Source organism: Frieseomelitta varia, unplaced genomic scaffold, assembly GCF_011392965.1.
Source record: "Frieseomelitta varia isolate USP_RPSP 00005682 unplaced genomic scaffold, Fvar_1.2 scaffold_251, whole genome shotgun sequence".
Lineage (NCBI taxonomy): Eukaryota > Metazoa > Arthropoda > Insecta > Hymenoptera > Apidae > Frieseomelitta > Frieseomelitta varia.
In genome coordinates, this window is record NW_025109981.1 from 558,545 (window position 1) to 578,479 (window position 19,935).

At 23.9% G+C, this 19,935-nt stretch overlaps 1 protein-coding gene across 4 annotated transcripts in view; it reads left to right on the forward strand.

Moving 5' to 3' along the window:
* LOC122528445 (protein held out wings) overlaps positions 1 to 19,935 on the forward strand; it is a 36,509-nt gene that overhangs the window by 11,673 nt on the left and 4,901 nt on the right. Inside the window, exons 2-7 of one of the 4 annotated variants that reach the window (XM_043653546.1) lie at positions 1,898 to 2,031; positions 4,376 to 4,492; positions 5,713 to 5,856; positions 6,151 to 6,253; positions 6,793 to 7,092; positions 16,830 to 16,957. In XM_043653546.1, coding sequence (XP_043509481.1) covers positions 1,898 to 2,031; positions 4,376 to 4,492; positions 5,713 to 5,856; positions 6,151 to 6,253; positions 6,793 to 7,092; positions 16,830 to 16,912 — 881 coding nt within the window. In that variant the 3' untranslated portion in view covers positions 16,913 to 16,957. The remainder of the gene's footprint in view (positions 1 to 1,897; positions 2,032 to 4,375; positions 4,493 to 5,712; positions 5,857 to 6,150; positions 6,254 to 6,792; positions 7,093 to 16,829; positions 16,958 to 19,935) is intronic. The other 3 variants (XM_043653548.1, XM_043653547.1, XM_043653549.1) reach the window with 3 other exon arrangements.

Genomic DNA, 19,935 nt, shown 5'->3' on the forward strand with positions numbered 1-19,935 from the left:
CAACATCACAACCTACGCTACGTAGATTTTTATTCTCACACGTAATAAGCATTTTTACTTCGCTTTTGGAATTTTATTTTGCCTTTTTTTCCTGCGTGAAGTTGATTCGAAGAGGTATTATTTCTAATTTGATTTCTACATGGGTTTTAGTTTTGTTTCTATCGAAAGTTTCACACGAATTGATCGTTTGAAAATAATTGTAATTTATATTTACAAAATATGAGTACAATTTTGTAATATAACAAATAGTGGATGAAATTTTATAAAAAAAGATATTACTTCTAGTTCAACATTCTTATTTGGTATAATATATATTCTTTTATAAGAATTTCAACTACGTCTATCTTATATTTTTTATTCTGTGAATTTCTGTGAGTCACAAAATGTTATTTTTCCATGAATAAAATTAATTTACTGTACGACTCATGATGCACTATACGTGAAACATTCAGAAATATCATCCAAAAATACTATAAGATAAAATATTTTTTGCATTCTTTTCTGATTTTGGATAAAAAGATTTAGGATATTGAAATTTAAACATATTCTTATATTATATTTAAACAGATTTTGAACTCCATTTTATATTTAAATATTGCTCCTTCAATTGGATATACTGCGTACATATTAATTAATTAATTATATTACATTCAATTATTAACAATCTTATAGTGTTGTATACCAACGTACCTTATTGTATTAACTACTTTATATTAAATATTAGTTTTAGATATCTAGTCTTTTTCGAACTTAAACAATCAGTTTATAATAGTAATCATTCAAACACCGTATAAATGATCCCTTAACCGTGATTTCCTTCCTTGTCTATTACTCATTTATGGACTTTAAAGCTCATTTTTTAGTGGTCTCAAGATAATTCTTATTTTACAGTTTTCCATTTTTCCGAGATCACTTTCTAAAGTCAATTGTCTAAATTATCTAAATTTCAAACATCTAGATTCTACATAAAATATGAACATCTCTATTTCTGCTCGTGCCTAACCTCTTTTCAGCTCTTGTAAGATCGACGGAATATAAAGTTTAATTAAAAAAATTGTTTTAAATATGTAACATAACAATTACTGAAAGTAGAACAAAATGTAATGGAAAACAGGAAGGTAAGAAAGCCACGGGGATATAATACAGTTGATGTCAGCTGTAATGAGCAATGTTGCTAAAAGTGGATATGATGCTGTGTTCTTTTTGCTTGTGTTCGTCTATCCTCTCTTTTTATTCACATTCTTACATCTGCGTGCGCATGCGTCCTATGGTAAATACACATTCACAGCTGTATAGTCAGTGATACTTTAACTGGAAATAAGTTTGTATAGTAAAAATTTCGTGTATTGTAAAAAAAATGGTGGAGCATGCAGGCCTTCTACATTATGGAATGTCTTATTCAATGGTTATTATTTGCTTTGTATAAAATGTATATTTTATTTATAAATAGATAGTATGAAATCTAATTAATTTTAATTAATTATTTTAATTTAATAATGTTAATTACACAAAATTTCTTCAATTTTTTTATTAGACGTTCTAGATATAACATATGGTAATAATAATTAATACTAAATTTTACTAGTTAAAGTACTTTATAACCTACATATATCAGTGTCATTGTTCGAACAGGTAACTTGACCATTTCATATAATTTTGAAATTATATATATTTTGTATGTATTTAAAGAGAAATGCGATGTTGGATTTTTAGTAATATCAAATGTTCAAATGTTGTTATATACTAAGATTTTTTATCATGCCGAAGGTGATATGTTGTATAATTACAGATAACTGAATAATTTTATTTATGATTCTGTATTCCTTCTTTTTCTTTTTAAATATTTTAATTGAAATTGACATTAAAAATATATGCATTCTTAATTTTTTTGTTGCAGAAATTGCAAAAGTACGGGCGAGTCTTTTCCAGATTAGTGGCGTGAAAAAAGAGCCGCTAGTTCTACCAGAGCCAGAGGGTGATATTACAACGCTTACAGAAAAAGTTTATGTACCTGTTAAGGAACATCCAGATGTAAGTGTTTTTTTTTACTGCATTATCTTAGATTACAAGTTATAAAATTACATCAATAATTTAATTGTTAAGTAAATTCATGCAGTTATGTATACGAAAAGTATATTAGGTATATAAAATCTTTCAATAAAATATAATTATATCATTTAGTTAATTATTTCTAGTGTTTTATTGATGGACTGCGAAGTCTGTAGTAGAATATAGGATAAACTGATCTCTTATAGGAAAAGGTTTGCATCGAGGTTTTCATGTTTAGTCTTGTGTTTAGACTCAAAGTTATTTGGTAATCGAAACTATGCCTCCCGCATTGCTTACATATACAGGGTGTCTCACTTAATATTACCATGTTACAATGGCGAAAGTTCCATGTAAATATTAAACATTGTTTAATTTTTAAATTATGTTACAGAATTTTATAAATGAAAAAATTTTAATAACTGTTATAGTTCTTACAAATTTAGAATATTTTAACAATATAGTCATTGAATAATATGGGAATTACTTTTATTGAATTTGTAATATCTTGAAGAAACTGAACAACAACAATTGAAATGATGAAACTATTATACAATTGGGTTATACAGAAAGCTATCAAACTTTGTTCTAAATTTAGTTTGAAGATTTTAATTTAAAGAAAGAAAAGATCTTTATCTTTATTGGGTATATTTTATTTTTTTGTTCATTTATTTAATATTTTATATACATTTTAATGACTTGTTTAATAATAGGCATAAAAAGTAAATAAGAAAGAGTAATAAATGAACAAGTCTAAAGTAGATTTATGTTTTGGTAGTTTCAAGAATTGTATAATGTAAGAACTGATAAGTTTTTGCAAAATAAAGATTACAAAATTATTGAATTATTAATTAACTTTTGGTTATTTTGAGCGTTTCTGTATAACTTGGTTTAATTAATTATGTAAACATTATCCATTTGGTATACAAAAACCTAATATAAAAGTAACAAGATACTTTACCAACCAAGGAAAAGAGAGTTGAATTTTAAATTCCGCAACAAGATTTCTCTGAATCTCTTAACCGGTTGAGACGAAATTTTTAGTCACCTCCAGAAAACAAGTCTACTGAGCGTGACAACATAGTTCTCCACGATCAGATTGCAGATGTTTTTATGTTTTTTAGGGAAATTTAACACACAAAATTGTATAAAATATCAAACGTAGAACATTTATCATAATATTTAGTAGACAAATTTCTATTCAAGTTTTAAATTTATTTAGTTTTTCTATATTTTAAATTTTATTTGCATGAATCCATTCCAAATGTAGTTATTTCAACATGGACAGAAAAATATTTTCTGGCTAAAAGGTTAATATTTAAAAGATTATTAAAGAATTCTCAACTGAAGATATAAAAAAAAATATCAAAATTTTAGAGAGATAAAACAGTGATTATTTAGGGCGAATGGAGACAATTCAGAGATAAATTTATTCAATAACTATATAAACTATATAAATTTTTACTAAGATAAAAATGATTAAATTATTACTAAATGAAGCAGATTTGTTATAAAATGTTTAATTCTTAATTGTTTTTTAACAAATGTGCTATCGTTTTATCTTTTTTGTGTTCCAAAATTGTTGATTTGTTTAGTCTCTTCCTTTTTAATAGAATTATTTGTTAACATATCTAAAATATAATTCTGAATGTTTAATAATTGAAATATAAACACATTAATGATTGAAATCTCTCTCACGAGATAAAATTAAATGTAGCAAACAAATGTTAGCAATAACGATTAAACACGTGAATAAGTAAACAAATGTTTTTTAATAACGATTAAACATGTGAATAAAATATTTATTAAACCTTTGACAATTACTGTTTAATCACGGAATTTTTAATTTTTAATATTATTTATATATAGACCGAACATATAAATTATAAATCAAATTTATTGATCTCTGTGATCATTTTAATAAAATTTAATTTAGTTTAATTTAGTTAGTGTGTACATATAAAACAATTTTTTATACGGTTTTAATTAATTAATTTAAAGTATTTATAAATATAAAATACTTATTTCCAGTCATGTATTTCTCAAAGATGTTGATTGTAATTATTTTATTTCTTACATGTACATAAAACAAAATAAATGACAAAGAATATCTAAAATTTATTAATATTTTTTTATAGATTGATAGTGTACAAGAAAATAAAATAAGAAAAATATATATTTTTACTTATGTGTATAAATAAGTAAATTTTATTAAAAATATGAGAAAAAATTATATTTCGCACAATTTTAATTGAATAAGATGTGAAGATTTAAATATACTAATATGATAATAATTTCATTAATGATTTAATGATTTTGTTTATTACAGTTTAATTTTGTTGGAAGAATTCTCGGACCACGTGGTATGACAGCCAAACAATTAGAACAAGAAACAGGCTGTAAAATTATGGTTAGGGGAAAAGGTTCTATGAGGGACAAAAAGAAGGTAAAATTTTTTATTGTTTTTATATAGATATATTTTTATAAGTAAATTTTCCAATTCAATATTACAATTTCATACAAGATTTCTAAGATTTATGTAATTAAGTCACAGATTAACTTCATCTTTCGAATTTTTTAAAATTTTACTAGCGAAACATTTGATTGATGCTTAACTTTTATATTTAAAATAAATTTCTTTTGAAATAATAAATAATCTATTTCAGAAGGCAATTATTCCAAAAATATATTATTAGATAAAATCAATTTTATATAAAATTAGATAAAATCTATTTTATATAAAATTAGATAAAATTAATAATAATGCAAAAATTATCTAATAATGTATCTTATCTTAAAGAAAAAGGAATTTTAAAAAGGAATGTATATTATTTATTTTTCTTTATTTTTTGTTCTATGAAGTTGTTTTATGAATCGATTTGGCAGATAAGTGGCTCAATTATAACTAAACAAATATTTATAATTAAAATTTGTGTCATTATATTTATAATATTTTTAAATGTTGTTAAATAATTAAGTATTCATTCTGTAATTGAAAATTTTTTTATTGATAGCTAGTAGAAATAATTTATCTAATTTATATATATTTATAACTTCTTTACAATATTATTATAAAGTTAAACATTACATTGGAAGTATATAATTAATATTACAATTTTAAGATAAATATTTATTTCCAAGCTGCTTATGATTACTGAGAGAAAATTTTATCGTAAGTACACTTATAAAATAACGATATGGAATATTTTTAATTGTTTTATATTGTTCGTTTGACGATATTTTAAACTATCGTAAATACATTGATAATAAGCATATATTTGAGGAAGATCTAATCCTTTTTTTAAGAAACATCCAATTTGATTGAAGTTTAGCACTTTGTTAGATTTGTATTTAAACCAATGCATAAAAATGTTGATTAGTTGGAATGTTTTGTTTTAAATTAATTTAATATATAGAAATATTTTGTATATAATATATAAAATAACGGATACATGAATATTAGTATTGACAGAATTTGTTATTTGTATCTCTCATGATGTATGCAACATATAATATAATATATGTATATATTTATTAGATATAATATATTTTACAATATTATTTTGCAATGTCAATGGTATATGGTATAATTGTAGATAAAAGTTATTACATTTTTTTTATCGAGTTTTGTAATTATACTATGTATGATATTAATTGCTTTATTAGGAAGAGTTAAACCGAGGTAAACCAAACTGGGAGCATCTGACAGATGAACTGCATGTTTTATTGACAGTTGAAGATACTGAAAATCGTGCCACTTTGAAACTTGCCAGAGCTGTAGAAGAAGTCAAGAAACTTCTTGTTCCCGTGGTGAGAAAGTTCCTATTATTAACTATAATTTCCAATTTTATTGGAATATTTAATCTTAATGGTGATTTCTTATTAGTAACGTAGTTCTTTATTAATACTGTAGAATCTTCTTAATATTATATTAATATATATGTATATTAATATTTTTTAAAGTATACATGTATTAATTAATATAATATAATTAATATTAATGTTGTCTCTTCTCATTAATAATGCCTTAATATAGCCTCTTGGATTATTGTAATTAATTTAAAAAGTACTAATATATTTCTTATTAATTATGTTGACTGTTAGCAGGCTGATGGAGAAGATGAGTTAAAGAAGCGGCAACTAATGGAACTTGCTATTATCAATGGCACCTATCGGGATTCTAACACGAAAGTTGCTGCAGCTACAGGTACATATTTACAGGAAATTAAATTATTTTTATCTTAAAATAATACCATCTAATATGGTATTACTATCTAATATGTTTTAAACAAAATAATTAATATATTAAAATGTTTTATAAGTAAAATAATCTTTTTGTAAAATCTTTTTAGCAATTGTGTCGTAAATAAAGAATACCTCTATCTTTTCTCGTCTTTCATAAATTGTGAGATGGGCTCGAAATCCTTTAAAAAAAAATCATTACTATCTACATATTACCATATTATGAGCTTCTCTGTACTGAATAACTTTTGTTAATAAAATTTTTTCATATTTTCAAAAATAACAGCGGGCAAGTTGGGAAAATCTGTTTATTTATGAAATAGTAGAATAAATAAATTATTACTTGATTGGATAGATTATATATATATGTTTTTTTAAGAATTTGTTATTCAATCTAATATTTTAATAAGATTGAAAAAAATATACAACAAACAGTGTAAACGTTTTTCGTAATAATGATAAAAATCGTAATAATGTTGACTAATATTACATCGAACGTTTCAGCTTGCGACGAAGAATGGAGACGCGTTGCAGCAGCAGCGGCAGAAACACAGCGGCTTCTACCAGGCTTGGCCACACCTATGAGGACGCCTAGCGCTCCGTTGGGAGCACCGTTAATACTCTCGCCACGGATATCCGTCCCAACCACCGCGGCATCTCTTTTGAATGGTTCAGGTCCACCAGGATCTTTACTTTCTGCTGGTGATCCTCATGGGTTAATTTACACTCCATATGCCGATTACGCCAACTATGCAGCCTTGGCAGCCTCACCTCTCCTCGATTACACCACTGCTGATAATTCTGGTGGGTTGTTTGCACGCTGATCTTAGTTGGAACAACGTTCTTTTATGAATATTTTCTTTTACTATCATTATTATTATTACCGCTATTATTGGTTTCTTCTCGATCTTCTAGCACAAGTTAAGTAAAATGTGCGTGACAGAAAAGGAGAAAGACAGAAATTAATAATAGAGACAAACGAGAAATGATTAATATATTTGTATTTTTGAGCAATTTTTTAGGCTAGTATTTTTTCGTGGAGAATTTTCTTTAGTATACTTAAATGGCATGCTAAATATATTCGTGTATTTATTTACAAGAACGAAAAGATTGTTGCTAAATTTTATTTTATTCTATTTTATTTTATTTTATTTTATTTTATTTTATATTATTTTATTTTATTCTATTTTATTTTATTTTATTTTATATTATTTTATTTTATTCTATTCTATTCTATTCTATTCTATTCTATTCTATTCTATTCTATTCTACTCTATTCTACTCTACTCTATTCTATTCTATTTTATTTTATTTTATATGACATTAACCTTTAGAGGTCTATTTGTAGACTCTGAGGTCTATTTGTAGACTTTACACTGTTTCCATCAATTTTTATGGTTCGGTAGAAAAATGGGGAAAAACACGTTTTATTGTTCCTTCAAAAATATTAGAAGAGAGTCCTTTAGAACAAAGACAATGCGTAACTTGTTCGAAAAAAACGTATTTGTCGCAGGTCAATGTTTATGTGTGAATGTAATATGCCTCAGTATATTGTATTTTGTTTTGAAATATGTCACACACGACTACATTATTGTATATATAATGAAAAGGATCTTTTTCACATGCACATTCCTTCGTACATATTTATTACGTTTTTACGTTTAAAATTTGTTCTATGTTATCAAAAAATACTTTTTTTTTTATAAAATGACAATTTTTCTTATCCAAAACCAAAGTGGGAGATCCTTTGAAATTCTAAGTAACTTCTCCATTTTTGTTACAATGCCGACAAAAAGTTTATTTATACAATATTATAAATATACGAAAGTCATTATTTTCATATGTATATAAAAATTAAATAATAATATAAAAATTGATAGGAAAATTAGTTTGTCCTCTAAAGATTAATGAATGAATAATTTTACTATTTATTTTACCATTTTACTATTTATTATTGAACAATAATGAACAATTAAAACAATTGCATATAATTTTTTTATTAGTCTTAAACATTTGATCTATAAAATTTGTGAAATTTTGTAGATGAATATGTGCAATATGTAGAAGCGTTTTTAAAAATTCTAATAAATGAAAAATATAACTGGAGGTAGCTAATGACAACATAATCCGATATGCATATTTATATATATATGTTATTTTGCTTAGAAAAGCTTTGCTTTAAAAGGATAGGAATATAAAAGGAATATTCTCCACTACCAAAAAATATGTATTTACATGAGTGTATATATCAGAAGTGGGCAAATACGGAGTCGCATGCGGTTCTTTGTTGAGTTAAGTGCAGCTCCCATTGAAAATTTAAATCTATTTTTTTTTATTATTTCAGAATTCTTTTCACCGAATCTTGTTAAATTAACTAAGTAATTAATATTAATAATATTTCTACTAATAATAATAGAATATGTAACCATATTAATTAAATTACATTTGAATTTTTATTTAATACTATGTAACTATGGCTTTTTATAATATATGAAAAACCGGAATGCGACTCTTATTGACCTCATGCGTGCCTACTCCTGGTATATATGTATCTTTTTGTTTTGGTTTCTATATTAAAAGCAATCGTCAAGTATTTCATCGCACTTGAAAGCGATTATTATTATTATTATTATCTTTATTTTTATTATTATCGTTAATATTATTATTATATTAATACTACAGTATATTATTATTCTTTTTACTACTATCATCATCATCATCACCATCATTATTATTATTATTATCAGTAATATTATTGATATTATTGTTTTTATTATTATTACACACAATCATCATCATTCTCATTTTTATTATTGTTGATGTACCATTTCTCATTATCATCCTGATTGTCATCATTATTACTTTTATCATTCATAATTATCGTTAACAGCAATAGAAGCATAATGTGCAGATTGGTATGAAAATCGTATTATCAAAATACGACAATTATTAGAGAAAAATTAGAAAAAATTGAAAATAACATTTCTTGTATTAGAATTAGATGATATTTTTATTGTAATATCGAATGTTTATATTAAGAGAATTACATCAGTCATTTGCTAGTCGTATCAGTTTTGATAATTATTTAATATGGTTATATTCAATGATATTATAATCTCGCATTTTTGAAACAGAGAGTAGCAAGTAATAGAAATATTTGACGTAACATGTGTGAGAAAAATCTTTCAATTTCATAAAATGAATTAGTATTTAGTAAATACTACATGTATGATGTTAGATAACTTTGTGTCAAATCGCGTATTTGTGGGAGTAAGAAAAATTCTGAATTTTACAATAAAAATTTTCTCATTTGGAGTACTTCTAAGTATTCAAATAACTTTTGAAAAAATTTCGTGAGTTTCTAATTAATTTACGTTCTTATACGTATATTTTAAATAATAATGTTTCTTAATAATTTATTCTACACGCGGTTTATGACTGTTTTTTTTATTGTAAATGGTAAAAGAATTATTTTTAAAGAAGTTTATGTTATACATTGTTAAATTTTTACTGTTAGAGTTTTTATATTGTTAAATAGAATTATAAAAAGTAATTCGTATAATTATATATGAATTTACTGAAGTATATTGCAATTAAAAAAAAGTATACTTAATTAAGTTTTCAAAGCTTATCAGAATACTTGAAATATTTGATCATCATTTTCTTAACGTATTTTTTAACAATTTTATAATAGCCCTTTTATTTGTGTATTCGAATTAGTTCACACAAACAAGATTTTTAATACATGCAGTATTCAAACTCTTACGCCATCAATGTAAGAAATTAATTTACATATTTGTATATACATACATACATAGATATATACATAATCGTATCGATTGAAAAATGTAGACGAATTTTTTCTTTATGAATGAAATACTCGATCATAGTATGACAAGTTATACACTCATACATTCGTTACCATTTATTACATATTATAGTTATACAGATCATTGATGTGTTCAGTAAGTATGATATGTTTGAAAAATAAAATAGTCTCGACTTGACGTGAATCTCATTTTAGCGGGAAATAATAATAGCTTTATCGTGTATTTATATACACGAACAAATGACTATATCAATGGTTATATATTTTGAAGTATAGTTTTCGTATAATTTTCTATTGCATAATAATTGTTACTTACTATATGTATATCTTTATAATTTTTGTATATATATATTTTTGTATATATATATATATATTACATATAATTGTTATAGCACTATTGCTGCATTTATTACTTATGAGACAAATACTCATAATATGAAAATCATTAGTGACTGGAGTCCAACAAAATTTAGATATCCATTCTACTTAAATTCTTGAAATCCTAAAAAAAGGATAGTTGTTTATCGAGATATGAAATATTAAAAGGATATTCGTTCTAATATAATACTGTTTTATATGCACTAATAATAAAAAATTCGGATAACGAATGTTTTAATAACCGAGATTCTACTGTGTATTATTTAATGCGGTCTTTTAGTGTACTATCAGTTCACTGATTTTGCTTATCTGAATTACTATCACAATATTTACCAACGATGTATTCAAAGAAATCAGTCAATCGATTGAAGTTTAATATGCTATGTTTAAAGTATCTTATTTTTTTAATTTAATTTGCTCCTCGATGTCAGTAATAATAATAAAAAACTAATATAATAATTGAATTTGCAAAATCTTTTATTAATACTTTAGACTAAATTTTTGTTCAATCGCTTATAAGATTCACACAAATTCACAATCCTGTTCAATTAAGTGTGTCTTATATTTTGCAAACAAATGAAAAGATTAATTTTTTAAAATATCTAGACTAGAATATCTTCTTAATACAAAGTACATATATTACCTACCATACACATATCTATTATTGTTTTTTCTTTAGAATATGAAATTGCAACATAATGAAGAATGAATAGTATCGTAACAACATCCTTATAAAGATGTTTCACATAAAAAAATGTAAATCGATAAATCTGTCCTTCAAGAAATAAATATCTGTTGGAACAAAATTTAACAATCATGATCGATATTATTATAAAAATGATGTAAAACTTAATGTGTTAAATTGATACTTAATTTTTAAAGCAAGTTTTTTATTTATCATTTTTCATTTATTTTACGTTTATTATACGAAGAGACTTTCATTTCTCAAACATATCACCTCTTATGACATACTACGTATTTTATTTGTATTATTTAAAGGGATTTAAAGAAACGAATGTGCACGCGTTAATACAGTTGCATGTTCGATTCTCTGGTGCATTGCCATATTGATTATATATATTTAATGAAATAATCAAATATTATTTATTGCTAGTATCTTTAGTATCAATATGAATATAATTATAGGATAATTATAGGATAGGAATTAAGATAAGAAATAAGCCAATTTCTTGTCGGGGGAGACATTAAATGACCTTTTTCTTTTGTTTATTCTTTAAACAAAAATCTACTTTCATCTTTAAACAAAAATCTACATACAATTAAAAATTATGTCCAGAAAGATTATATTAATTTGAATTATTTGTATATATTTATATGCATTATAAAATCTATTAGATCAACGATTCATTATATTCAATGTATATATTTTATCGAAGTTAGGATAATGCTATTCAGTAATGGTTTAATTTATTAAGAAAGCAGATACAGAGAATTTATTACCGTACAAGAAATTTGCTTATTTTTAGTCGTGAAATACTTTAAGGCCTTTTACAAGATATTAATAATTTAAACAAAAAAATTGCATCGCATTTGAAAAATGAGAATATCTTAAGTTAAAATCGAGGCCAACTATCTTATATTTATACATACATGATATATCACTATTTATTAAATTTTTATATTACAAATAAATAAACGTTAAATGTACGCTTATTGAATTTATGTGAAATTTAATGTACAGAAGTTTGGCATAACTTATTAATGCGCATCTGTATTTCTAGTTCTATTATTCCTGTTAATGACTGTTAGAACTGTTTTGCATAATAAAGTTATATAATTAGATATGTTGGATATATATGGATAGATCGTTGGATATATATATATATATAAAATGTATAATATACCGAAATATTTTCGAGTTCTTTTGTACTCTATAATTATTTTTGGTCAATTTCTTTACAAGATTCATTCTCACTTTTTAAATCACATTAAAAGTTATATTTAAAATCGTAAATTACGTTGATAAATATTTTTAAAAAACAATAGGATCTATAGTTGCAATGTCTCCGAAAAATTTTACATGTTAGAGCTGAAACATATGTGTGCAGAAATGAAAAATAAATTATTTAAGAAAAAGGAAGAAAAAGAAAATTAAATTGAGAGATAAATAAATAAATTTCGCTCAATTCTTGTCATGTATTAAATATAGAACGTCGTACAAAAATATCTTGTAAATACCTTTTTCGCAAAGAAAAAAACGTATTATAGACATGTTTAAGAGTAGAAATTGTATTTTATAATAGTTATAAACATAAATAATAGTTATCACTTTAGAAATTAAAGGTAGATATTTTTTATATATTTTTATTCTATCCATATTTCTATTGTCTAAAAACGATTTATGAGTTACATTCATTTTATAGCAACAGGGACAAAAGGATCGTTACGAACAATGGTCGCTATAACTTCAAAAATAGTTACATCACGTGCATATACTCTTTTAATAACGAGTTAGTCTTTTTTATTGTACATGTCAGTAGTTTTATGTTTAGTATACATATTTTTCGACGGATGAAAATAAATTTATTGTAAAATAAATTGTTGTATTATCATATAAAAAACGAGTATTTCGGCAATATACTTTAGCAAAAGAATATTTTATTATAATTTAGAGAATATTTTATTTATAATTTATCAAATCAAAAGGGATTATTTAGATTTATGACATTTTATTGGTAATAAATTCTATTTTTTTTATAAATAAATTTTTTTTTATAAATTCTAGATTTTCAGGGAAATTATTAACGATATTTTCTGAATTATTTGTGTTAATAGACGCTTAATAGCATTTCAAAACGTAAATTATTATTAAAATTCCACCAATTTTGTTTTTTTCTTTCATTTTTGATCAGTTTAAATATTTTTTCAATTTGCTATTTTATGTGGCTGTGATATTATTAATTCCATTGAGAATATTTTTGAAGTATTGTAGTATTGATGCTTTACATTTTCTTTTTCTTTTTTTTTAATAACTTAATGAATAATAAATTGCTATATAAAATTAAATTAATTAAATATGATTATTGAACATATAAGTTACTTGATAAATTACTTAAATTATTTCTTGATATAATATTGATATGATGTTCTTCAATTGTTTTACATTTAATCAGATATAGCTAGATGGATTTTGTTATAAGAAACAATTCTAGAAATTAATAGCCATTTACATATTAATACCGATTTTATTATCTTCTTAAATTTATTTTATGAATTTACATTCTATATTTCAATGATTAAAACAAGAAATTTCATTTTTTTCCGCAAGAAATTGAGATAATATATTCACATAAATAAAATGTAACTAATTAAAGATATTATTGTTATTGAGATAATTGTTCATTTTATAAATTTATAAATTTTTAAAAATTGAATTTGTAGAAACTTGATAAATTAATTTTTTCATTTTCAATTAGTATTTTCATTGTTATCGGTAATTGAAAAGTCATACGTATAATTATTTCTGATATTTCATTTACTTATAAATTACTTATAAATATAATATATAAGTGTATATGTATCAGTTTTAAGAAATATCACTTTTTAAATAATATTAATTTAATTAATATCATATTAATAAATCTTTTACTTTCAAGAAGTAAAACGAAGAAATAGAAAAATAAAAGAAGTTGAATAAGTCCAAAGAATTATATCGTTATATTTTTACTTTAATTTTAAGAATGTAAAAACATTTACAAAATAAATATAAAATGTTTCTTAAATTTTGATATAACTCAAGGTATTAAATGCCTGAATAAATTAATAACGTTAATAACATTAAATATGAGGTATTTTATATTAATAATATTTTTTTCTAAATTAAATAAACTTTGAAAAACTTGATAGCTGAAGAAATGAAATACAGGAAGAACATTTATTTTATATCTTTTTTCTCTTATATTGTTTTCTAAAATTGTTTATTTAGTAATTAATGCCTGTTCTAGAACTGTTTCGATAATAAACAGAAATTTATTTTCTTATTCAAAAAAAATTTTTACTTGAAATTTTTAAACTTTTAAGAAACAATCATAAAAATTATAGTTTAGGAACCAAATGTTCTTGTGCAATCTACTTGTACATTTGTCAATATTTAGTTTTAGACGTTTATAAATATTTACAAATGCTTTCTTTCAAATGAAATTCAAGAATATCTGTTACTTTGGCCTACGGTGTAAAAAGAATTCTTGAATATTACAGAATCATTTATGTCTTATTTGTTATTTACAAAAATTATTAACAAACAGTATACATTGACTAGTAAAATCGGAAAGTAATATTATATTAAAAAATTCGACTCATTTGTTTCATTAAATCTTTTGAGTGACGAATATTCAATTATAATACGTGCAATATTGGTAATTTTGTAAATTATTGTATATCATAGCAATGTGATGTATCACAAGTATCTAAATGAAATAATCGATCAAGAATACTTATTAGTTATGAACAAACAAGCAACAGTTGTGTATTATTTGCTAATTCGTTTCTAAATCCATAAAACGTGAAGAACTTTAATATATAAAATTTGTTAAATGATAAATATATAATATTTTACTTAATTTAATTTCTTAGAAATCATATAAATATATACCTGCTTATTGTATTTAATATATACACATATATATTTGTTAGGTATTACCGTGTTATGTATTCGATAGATAATAAGACAAATAAATGCGAAAAAAGATAATTTGTAATGCGCATGTCTAATACTTCATTATATAACTATTATTGTATTAGACATACGTAAAGCAAATATATTTTGAATATTTTCACAATGAAAGTCATCCTATACTTTTAATGGCATGATACAAGATGAGAATATTCACTTTACATTAAGATCTGCATATAGCAAACTGAAAAATGATTTTATATTCGTATGTATAGGAGAAATCGATGGTTGAATGACGAATGATAATTATCGCAATTTGATATTATTGCACTTCTCACGTGAGAAATAAGTCTTATTAGCGTAGTTCTTAAATAGAAATATGCGTGCGTGTATATTCTAGTAGTTTAATTAATAAATTAATGATGCGAATGAGGAATTTAATATTAATGAAGGATTTCAGTATTAAAGAATACTGGATGGTAAAAGAAAACAGCTGAGAAGAACAAATTAATTTGTTTATTCTTTTATAAACAAATATTTGTTATTAAGAATTTTGTGAAGAAAGCTGGTGTTTTAGATTGACAATATTGTAAACGTATATACATAGTAAGATATTGTAAAAAAAAATTCGAAATAATGAATAATAACACATATACATATATGAGTCATTCAGAAGTCATACTGATCAGAAGTTAATCACAAATTAAAAAGCAGAAAAAGATTATAATGTACCGAGCATTATGAATTTGCTATCATTTATATTGTTTAAAATAACAAATGAATCCGTAGAAGTTTTTATTTATTAAATTTTTTACAATTTTTTGTTAGAGTAGAAAATTAATTAAGCTTGTAATTATGTAAACAAAATTGAAAACTTTACAAAAAAATAGGGCTGATCAGTTTAGCTTGTGGAAGGTTCATATGCTTAAATGTTATTTCCTTTCAGCGAAAATCACATATATAACTTTTTTGTTTCAAGTTTAAAGATTGAACGCAAACTAATAGAAAACAGAAGAAAATCGAGATCCATATAGTATGCGCATTGTGTTTATCAGCGTGTGTATAATAAGATACACTGCCATTCATAAATCATCGAACATTTTTTAAAATTAAGATATGGTTGCAATTTAAACTCAGGCAGTCGAAAAAATTTATTTAAACTACATATGTATATATATTAATTTCACGTTAAGATACTGTTAATATAAGCCATACAGAGTGGTACACTTGAGTGTAAAAGGTGATTCTACATACATAAAATGAGTCGAAAAAAAAAATAAAATTTTGACATTTCATTTTTGAGAAAATTTATTAAGTCTAACTAATAATATAATAAAATATAACATAAAAATAAACTTAATAAATATAATACAATAATATATTATATTAATTTAATATAATCAATAAAATTAAACAACAAAATAACGCAAAAGAATTCTATTAACGAGTAAATGTTCGGTAAGTTATGAACAGTAGTGTACGTAAGATAAGACGTAAGTAAAGATATCGTAAAAGCTAGAATTGAAGAACGAAAATATCTATAACAGAAGGGTATTGGTTTGCGTTTTAATCGTGACGTTGTGGATAATTTTAATTTGCTATTATTGTTTATAGCGGCAGTTAAGTGATCTGCCAAGGACTGGATAATGATAAATACATGTGGAAGGAGATGAATTATACACGTTTGTATGTTGGGGACAGGTGCAGCAGCCGCTGCGAAACAACGTAGACACTTGGGTCAGATTCGCGAACACCCTTATCAAAGGGCTGGTGCTTTGTCGTGAATCCGGAGAGCGCACTCGCAATACTATACGCGCCTCCGAGAAAAGGTTAGTTTCTGAGAAACGTTCCATCTTTTGTATATTATCCCTACACTTTCTTTTTTTTTTTTTTTTTTTTAAATAATATCCACGTATCCATATCAATATATCCACAATGATTATTAAAAGTGAATATGCATCTTGAATGTACATGAAATTTGTCCAATGTTCTTTATTAAAAATGATCTGGAAATTGTAATGAAGAATTGATTGATTTGGAGTATTTTGTAGCAACCAATCTTTAATCATTTTCGTGGTATGCTTTGAATCTTAAAGATTCTGATAATTGAACTTTTGTCATACTTGCAGCTAAATTCGATTTTTAAATCTTTAAATATTCTGTTCATAGTAATATTAATAAAAATTAATATTTTTAATAATTCTCCAACTCTGCTGCTATGCTACTCCGAAATATTATCACTGTTATGTTTAATGATACTTGCAAGATGTGTCTCCACTTGTATTTGAAAATCATAAATATATATTATCTATGAAGACTACTTCAGTCTTAGTAAACTATAGATATATTATATGAATCTTGTTTTTGTATAATATAATATATATTCATTTTTGACTCTCACTGTATAAATTATAAATAAATGAGATATTTTTGTAAAGAGATATGGATATATAGATGTTATTTGCATTTTGTATTTATTTTTGATATATGCTACTTGCAGAAATTTCTTATAGAATCGATTGATTTCTTTTGAACTTTGTTACTAATTATTATTTTATTAAACCAAACTAGGCAATAGAAGATTCGTATGAAATTCATCGATTAAATTTTTATTTGGTTTTTATTCATTTTAACATATTTACTACAGAAATGGAATTAAATGTATATTTGCTTGAAGTTGAGAAAAATAAACGATTGTATCGTAAATGCGTGCTTAAAATTTTATGCACTTCTTATACATTTATAAATTAAAGTAAATATTAGTTAGTAGAAACAATGACTTCTCTAAATGTTAGAATATATTCTACATATGAAGAATATGAATATGAAATTAACATTTCAATTGTTTTGTCAAGGTTTTTTGAGAAAATTTCAAAGTTCAAGAAAAATCATTAAAATTAAATCCTTTGTTCTACAGCATCTTTTCTCTATACTTGAAAGTAGATCAATTTATTAATTTTTTTACATTATTTATATTACGAACTTTAAAATACTCAATGGCTCGTGTATTTATTAGTAGTTATTAGTAAACAGGTCAATTGAAAATAATTGATACAGATATTTATTCAAATTATTGCACTAGAAATATCTGTTATTTTTTTTTTTAGTATTTTGTTCTTTATAAAAATTCGAATTATGATTAATAAATTATAGTCAGATATTGATGAGTTTTACTTTCTGTGTTACATAACATGATATATAAGAAAGTAACATCACAATTATAGTGTCCTTTCAAAAAATGTGTATATTACTGCATTAGCTTATACTCAATCAATAAATCAAAGAATATTACATAAATATATTACGTTTATTGGATCTTTTATATAGAAGAATTTTTTCAAATATATAATATTAAAATAAATCTGTCTGAGTTTTGCATAAAGTGCAAAAATAATTTTAAACTTACTGCAAGTTTAGAGATACAAAATTTTAGTGATAGCCAGTTAATATATTATTTATTATCTATTAATAATAAACAGTACTAAATAATAATATTTGTTATTAATTAGAATTCAGTATTATTATAGAGGTGGATAAATTTAGTAATTTTGTATACTATTAAAGGTTCTTTAGATATACTTAACTTTACATATACTTAATTGAAATAAAAGTTAAAGTTTCAAGGTAATGTTAACTCCCCGCAATTAGATGTAAAGGCTAAGTGTCTTTAAAAAGCTTACATTACTCCTTTCTTCTTTACACCATTAAGAACATAAATGATCGGGAAACTGCGATACGGTATGGGTGCGCACCTACCCATTCTTTTTTCTTTTTTTTTTTTTTCTTACTTTTACACATTCTTATATTAGCGTTAAATTGAAATATTCTTATTGAAGAACAATCTATATAGACCATAGACAAGACTAAACATAAAAACGAAAAATGAAAAATAAAGCATAAATTTTAAGAAGGATAAATATAAATGCAAAATGCAGTTTTGAATATAATACTACTACAAATGATTAATAATAAATGACTAATAATATTTATATCTATCAACAATATAATATGTAATTTTTGTTCATATACAGGATGTCTTATTTAAATCGAACGTTTAAATTATTTTCAATGCTATTGGAGAAAAGACTAATTGATAGCAGTATGTATGATTTTCAAGACTAAAAGATCACATAATTAAAAACTTGTATTAATGTACAAAAAATAATGACCTTGAAATTCAAGATAATCTTGGGATATACTTTTAATCTTCATTAGATGTGTATCATAAAACTTTATTACGCCGCTCAATTTTTTTCTTCTTTCAACAGCACTGGAAATAATTTAAATATCTGACTTAAATGAGACACACTTAAACGATTATACAGCCGAATTGATAAATTTTTTGGCAACTTGTGCCTGTGGAACACTTATTCATTCCATTTTACGTTTGCCTTTTTGTACGTGTATATACGTGTCTACGCGTGTGTATCATATATATGTATATATACGCTTATTTAAAATAAATATTTACATAAAATATAAAAAAGAAAAGTAGTTTGTCTTTATCTCGAATGAAAATGACAGGGGTGGTACTACGATACGATGCGAAGGCTTAAACTATAAAGGAGTACAACTCAATTTTAATAGTACTGTACTTCATCGTATTATTTTTCAAGATCGGATGTTTTCGTTCCATTTGAATCCAGGATGTCATTTCTCTCGCACGAAAATCTGCAAATTTAATAGTATATGTACCCAAAATTTGCCTGTACATATCGTATTAATTTAATCGCAACTTTGTTTAATGTCACGGGTAAAACTTAATCAACTAATTTTAGCTAAAGATTTCGAATCTTTTTTCGACACG